Raw genomic sequence first — 6,000 nt, forward strand, 5'->3', positions numbered from 1 at the left:
GCTAATCAAATGAAACACTCTGCTTTTCCAAACTCAGGTCACGGGGGGCTGGAGCCGATCCCAACTGAGATTGGGTGAGAGGCGGAGTACACCCTGGACAGGTCGCCAGACTATCACAGGGCTGACACATAGAGACAGACAATCATGCTCTCATACACACCTACAGGCAATTTAGAGTCACCAATTTAACCTAGGTGCATGTTTTTGGACTGTAGGAGGAAGCTGGAGTATCAGTAAAGAACCCACGCTGACACAGGGAGAACATGCAAACTCCACATAGAAGAGCCGCAAACCCGAGGCGAACCGGCGACCCTCTTGCCGACAAAAGAAAAAGGATAGAAGAAAAAAAAACAGGAATTTCACGCTTTTATACCAGAAACATAAAGAAAGACAACCATTCACAGTCTCATTCACTCCTACGGGATATTTAGAGTCAAATATTAAACCTAAGGGAGGTTAAAAGGGGAGCCTGAGCTGGTTGGAAAGACGGTCGGAAGTCTGTGGTCGGAGTATCCGTAGGCAGGATCCTGAAACCCTCGATGCTGTGTCATCGGTTGTATGAATGGTTAACAGTGACTGAGGTAGTGGCTAAGCCTCATGTAGCGTAGCCTCAGCCACCTGTGTATAAATGTGTGTGTGTGAACAGGTGAATGATGACAGCGCTTTGAGTGACTAGAAAACACAAGTGTAGTCCACATATGATGCAAACTCCACACAGAAGAGCTGCAAGCCAGATTCAAAAATGCGTCCCTCTTGCTGTGAGGCGAAAGTGCTAGCCACTACACATCATGTCGCCTGGGTGCATAACTTTAAGATGACAATGAAACCGTGCACAAGTTAATCATTCATTCGTTATCCCTAATAGATTATCCGCATTCGGGTCGCGGGGGGGCTGGAGCTGATCCCAGCTGACATTGGGCGAGAGGCGGGGTACACCTGGACAGGTCGCCAGACTATCACAGGGCTGACACATAGAGACAGACAACCACGCTCTCATTCACACCTACGGGCAATTTAGAGTCACCAATTAAACCTAAGTGCATGTTTTAGGACTGTGGAAGGAAGCCGTAGTACCAAGTGAAAACCCACTCTGACACGGGGAGAACATGCAAACTCCACATAGAAGAGCCGCAAACACGAGTCGAACCTGTATCCCTCTTGCTATGAGGCGAAAGTGCGAACCACTACACCAGAGCAACACTCCTCTGTTCACAGCAGCTCATGTTGGCTGGGTGCATCACTTTAAGGTGACAATGAAACCGTGCACAAGATAATCAGATCACAGACAATCTCCGATATGATCTCAATTTATCAGAACACTGTAATGACGCTGTCCCAATGTCCTGAATCTGACTTAACAACTCGACTGTAAGATGAGACACAAACCTGAACTCAGCCTCACAGAAAGTTCAGTTTTCGATGCAAACTTTTTTATTGCTGTTAAGCTGGTGACACATGGGATTGATCCCGCACACACACAAGGAGACTCGTCTGGTTCATTGACCTTATGCAGACGCCTGTGGCTTTGTCGCAGAGCTGTCTCGACAAAAAAGATTTTCCTCACCAAAGAACTCCATCAAAGCCGACAATATGTTGGGTTTTGTGCCATTCTCATCTAAAGAAAGGAGGATTTCTTGAGAGAAAGTTCAGAGTTCTATGGTTCTGAGGCTGGTTTCTCAAAGAAAATAGGATAGTGATTGGGTGTGCGGCGGTTTGTATTCAGTGCCCACCTCGGGAATATCAGGCTTTCATAGACGTATGAATGCCTGCTTGGCACTTTATCCCGAGAAAACTGACATTTAGACTTAGAGTTGTGCTTAGCAGCAACTGAGTCTTGACTGCTTTTATCATCCAATGAAAAAGCTATTTGGAGATATCAGGGCTTATTACCTCTCGGTTTGTGCTGTTCTCCGCCATCAAAGGATAAAAAAGAAGGTATTTAGGGAGATACTGCAGTAAGTGACAGGGAAGGGTAATAATGGTTTTAAAGGAACAAAATGAGGAAGTGCTTTTTCTGCTGCACTTTATTCAAGAAGTGGGCGGCTCAAATGTCCATCTAATTGTTCTTTTAAGTGAAAAACCCACAGAACATACTTTAGGCTTTTCCGATAAGCACTCATTCACTTTATGTTCATCCAAATAATTTCGGTCAAGGTCAACCTGACCAAGAAATTACTGCTAAATAGAGGGAATTTAGACAAAGTTAAGCCTTCTCAGGGTACTTTTTACCGCAATTATACACTCTTTTCTAAATATTTTCCAAATGATATCAAATTAGATTTTTTGCACGTTGATGCTGATGGTCATGGTCTACTTAGAACCAAAGGTTTCTGTAAAGATGATCTCCTTAAATGTTCGGCAATGACAAGGAAACAGTCCTTTGCCGTCTCATCCTTTTTTAACAGTTCAGATGGCATTTACATGGAAAGGAAGGACTAAAACAACCAAATATGATCGTCAATAGTTGCTTAAACCTTTCCATTAGCTATTAGATTAATGAGTCAGAGATTTAGCCTCAGTGAGCTCACTTTAAGGAGCCCTTACTCTATGCTTAAATTGTGTGCCTAGATTAGATTAGGTTTAAATTCGATAGAGTCATTTGAAAGATTCTGTAAGGGAGAGCAGTTGCCCCGTGCGCTCACTGTTATGAAGCACAGGACTTGCGTGGTCAGGTCATTCAGTATATAGGCTAGTGTACTCAAATATAGACTCTGGAAAGGTAAACTGTGACCTCCAGTTGATGAATCGCTTATTATCAGGCCTTTAGATCACAAACGTTTCATCACGTAGAGCAAAAAAAAAATGTTATTACACTTATTTTGGCAAGTTTTTTTTTAATGTCCATGGTTAAATTTGAATGGTTGTACCCATTTTACTTTGACATTTTGTACATAGTGTCATGATTTGCAGTTTATTTTTGTATAATTCCCACAAGACTAACCAGTTCTACCCAGAAAGAACATTACCAAACAAGCTTCTGTCTATCTTTGCCCAACTAAGCAACCTTTTCCAAATAGCAACAGCAGTTAGATTCTAGCTCGTACTCCTTGAATATATTATGGATGCATATATATATATATATATATATATAATTAATATGCACACACACACACACACACACACACACACACACACACACACACACAAGGGGAGCTGGCTTTAAGTGTATTGCCACAAGCAGCACTAATTGAATGAAGCCTACACATTGGAGGTGTGTGAGAGCTTTGATGTAAAGCAGCAGCTGCAGCACTTACATGGAGGTGATGTTCTGGAAAAGCTCCTCAATGCTCTCGTTACTGTTCCCGGCGCTCATGATGGACAGAAGCGGGAAGACTTTGCTGTCCTCTGACTTATTGCAGTAGATCTCTGTGGGCGAGCAGGTGCATGTGGGCGGACAGTCCAGAATGGAGCTCAGGTAGTTGTGAAAGAAGACGCTGAGCAGAAAGACAACCTTCCAGCAGCACCATATCCTGGGAGGGCGACGGACTCCGACTGCGCAATGTAACGCACCAAATCCATCCATGCTGTCACGATTCAAGTGCTCAGATTTTCTTCGCAACTTTGCAGCGCAGCAGCAAGAAAAAAAATGACTCAAATCCTCGCGTGCATCGTCCGCTCCGCGCGTACGTGACCGTGCGAATGCGTAACCGGTGTTCTCACCTTATTTCTCAAAGGGATGTTAAATCAACACTCACACGCAAAAAAAACCTCCCTTCATGTCCGTGTGTATCCATACTGTGTGTTCGTGTGTGTGTGAGAGAGAGAGACAGTGCGTGTGTGGGTATGTGAGAGATTTTGGTGATGCCAGTCACGGCTCTCCTGCGCGTTCACAGAAAACACCGCTGGGAAGGAATAAAGAGAAGGAAGAAATCCCGAAAATATTCCAGGTCCATGACATGAAGGGCTCTGAGCGTGCAGTCTGGTTCTCTTTCTCTCCCCCCTTCTCTCTGCATCGTTTTATGTCATCTCTCTCTCTCTCTCTCTCTCTCTCTCTCTCTAGCGCTGTTGCTGGTACCAGGCGGTGGGAATGGTGGAGAGACATAGAAAGAAAGGGTGGCAGAGAGAGAGAAAGACTCCATCCTCCGAGCTTCGTGTCCCACCTACTGGACAGAGTGGAAAGTGACACAGGTGATGCGCGCGCACATAGGGGCGTACACGCGCTTTGTTTTTACATGGTGACCCCACAGAAAAAAAGTGAACAAAACAAAACGGGTGATTATACTCCATCACACACACACTGTCACTCGAAGAACAAAAATGTTGCTTTAAACCCTGCTATGTTCGGGTTTTTTTTTTTTTTTTTCAGGAAAAGCAATAGCCAAGGGCATGTTTAAATATCCAAAAGTGTCAGAAACGAAAAAATCCCAATAAACATTGTTTATATTTCATTATTAACTCCATTACTAACCATTTCAATCAATATTTAGTGCAATGGTGTTCTTTACCTCTCACAGATCATGGTTCAATGTGGATAATTCACTCGTTTTTCATTTAAAAAATGCTTGTTAATTTTGTTTTTGATGTACACTGGAAATACCTACATATGAAATACAATAGTTTTTACATCAAATTGATTTAAAAAAAAAAAATTTACATTTTAATTTGTTTCATTTTTATGAAAAAGCACTTTTAACTGTTTTTGGGTTTTTTAAACTTTGAAATGGGTCAATTTGACCCGTAACATAAGAGGAGGGTTAAGGTAAGGTCTCTCACAGCAAATGTGTTTTTTGTTTGTTTGTTTTTGAAGAAATTGCCAAGTGGGGACTAATATCTACCTTTCAAACAGGAAACATCTACTGACTGCAGTGAAACACTCTGTATTTACTCTGAAAAAATATTTAATTTAAACATTTCTCTGTGGTACAAATCTTACTATTATTATTATTATTATTATTATTATTATTATTATTAGGGCAATCGTACCGAGCACTGGTCCCATACAGCAATAGCTGTAGGGACCAGTGCTCAGGGCAAATAAACGTTTTCCCTGTAAATCAGAAATAACTTGGCTGAGTGCACTGTAAGGGACTACAGTATTAGCAACAAACTGATTTATATACACTGTTAAAGTAACATTTTAAAGATTGATTACTGCAGTGCACTCATTTTCATTTTCTCTTAGGGTACTCATATTCCTCGGTGCAACTGATGGTAGTTTTTTTTTTGCCTTATGTGGAATGGTGGTATTCAAAGAGACACACACACATTATGTTATGTCAAATCACATCATATCTGTGCAAACAGCTACAGCAACACAACGTCAGGGGCCCAAGGGAACCCATGGCTCATTGAATATTAATTGGTTGTCTGTAATTTGATTAATTGCATATGAGGAATTGTTTTGTTGTAGGGTCCTGAATCTAGTTTTAGATGCACAATGAGCACAGTGTGAACTACATGTTGTGTTTTATCCAATTGCAGTCACACAGACAGCCTGGGGCTGGGGTTGTTATTATGATACCCAGGTGACCCACAACTCTGATATGATGCACATTGGCCATGATTTGGTATATCACCAGCCGCTTAATTAGGTACACCTTGCCAGTACCAGGTTGGACCCCTTTTGCCTTCAGAACTGCCTTAATTCTTCATGACATACAGTCATGGAAAAATTATTAGACCATTGTTTTCTTCAATTTATTGTTCATTTTAATGCCTGGTACAACTAAAGGTACAGTTGGGTTGTTTTTGTTAAAGATTTTGGTTATTTCCAAGAAAACCATGGAAAATGGCTAGATATCAGCTCTTTAACTAAACTCTTATGATATTTTTTGTTGTTATCATTATATTTGTCAAACCAAATGTACCTTTAGTCATACCAGGCATTAAAATGAACGAGAAATTGAAGAAAACAAGGGTGGTCTAATACATTTTCCATGACTGTAGATTCAACAAGGTGCTAAAACATTCTGTAGAGATTTTGGTCCATATTGAAATGATTCAGTCACTCAGTTGCTGCAGATTTGTCGGCTGCACATTCATGATGCCAATCTCTCGTTC

The 6,000-nt window shown here is 41.5% G+C and overlaps 1 protein-coding gene across 2 annotated transcripts in view; it reads right to left on the reverse strand.

Moving 5' to 3' along the window:
* Nucleotides 1-3,959, reverse strand: part of ntrk3a (neurotrophic tyrosine kinase, receptor, type 3a) — a 229,490-nt gene extending 225,531 nt beyond the window's left edge. Inside the window, exon 1 of one of the 2 annotated variants that reach the window (XM_059334506.1) lies at nt 3,255-3,959. In XM_059334506.1, coding sequence (XP_059190489.1) covers nt 3,255-3,523 — 269 coding nt within the window. In that variant the 5' untranslated portion in view covers nt 3,524-3,959. The remainder of the gene's footprint in view (nt 1-3,254) is intronic. The other variant, XM_059334505.1, reaches the window with a different exon arrangement.
* Nucleotides 3,960-6,000: the final 2,041 nt, after the last annotated feature.

Source organism: Centropristis striata, chromosome 6 (genome assembly GCF_030273125.1).
Source record: "Centropristis striata isolate RG_2023a ecotype Rhode Island chromosome 6, C.striata_1.0, whole genome shotgun sequence".
In the NCBI taxonomy this organism is placed as follows: domain Eukaryota; kingdom Metazoa; phylum Chordata; class Actinopteri; order Perciformes; family Serranidae; genus Centropristis; species Centropristis striata.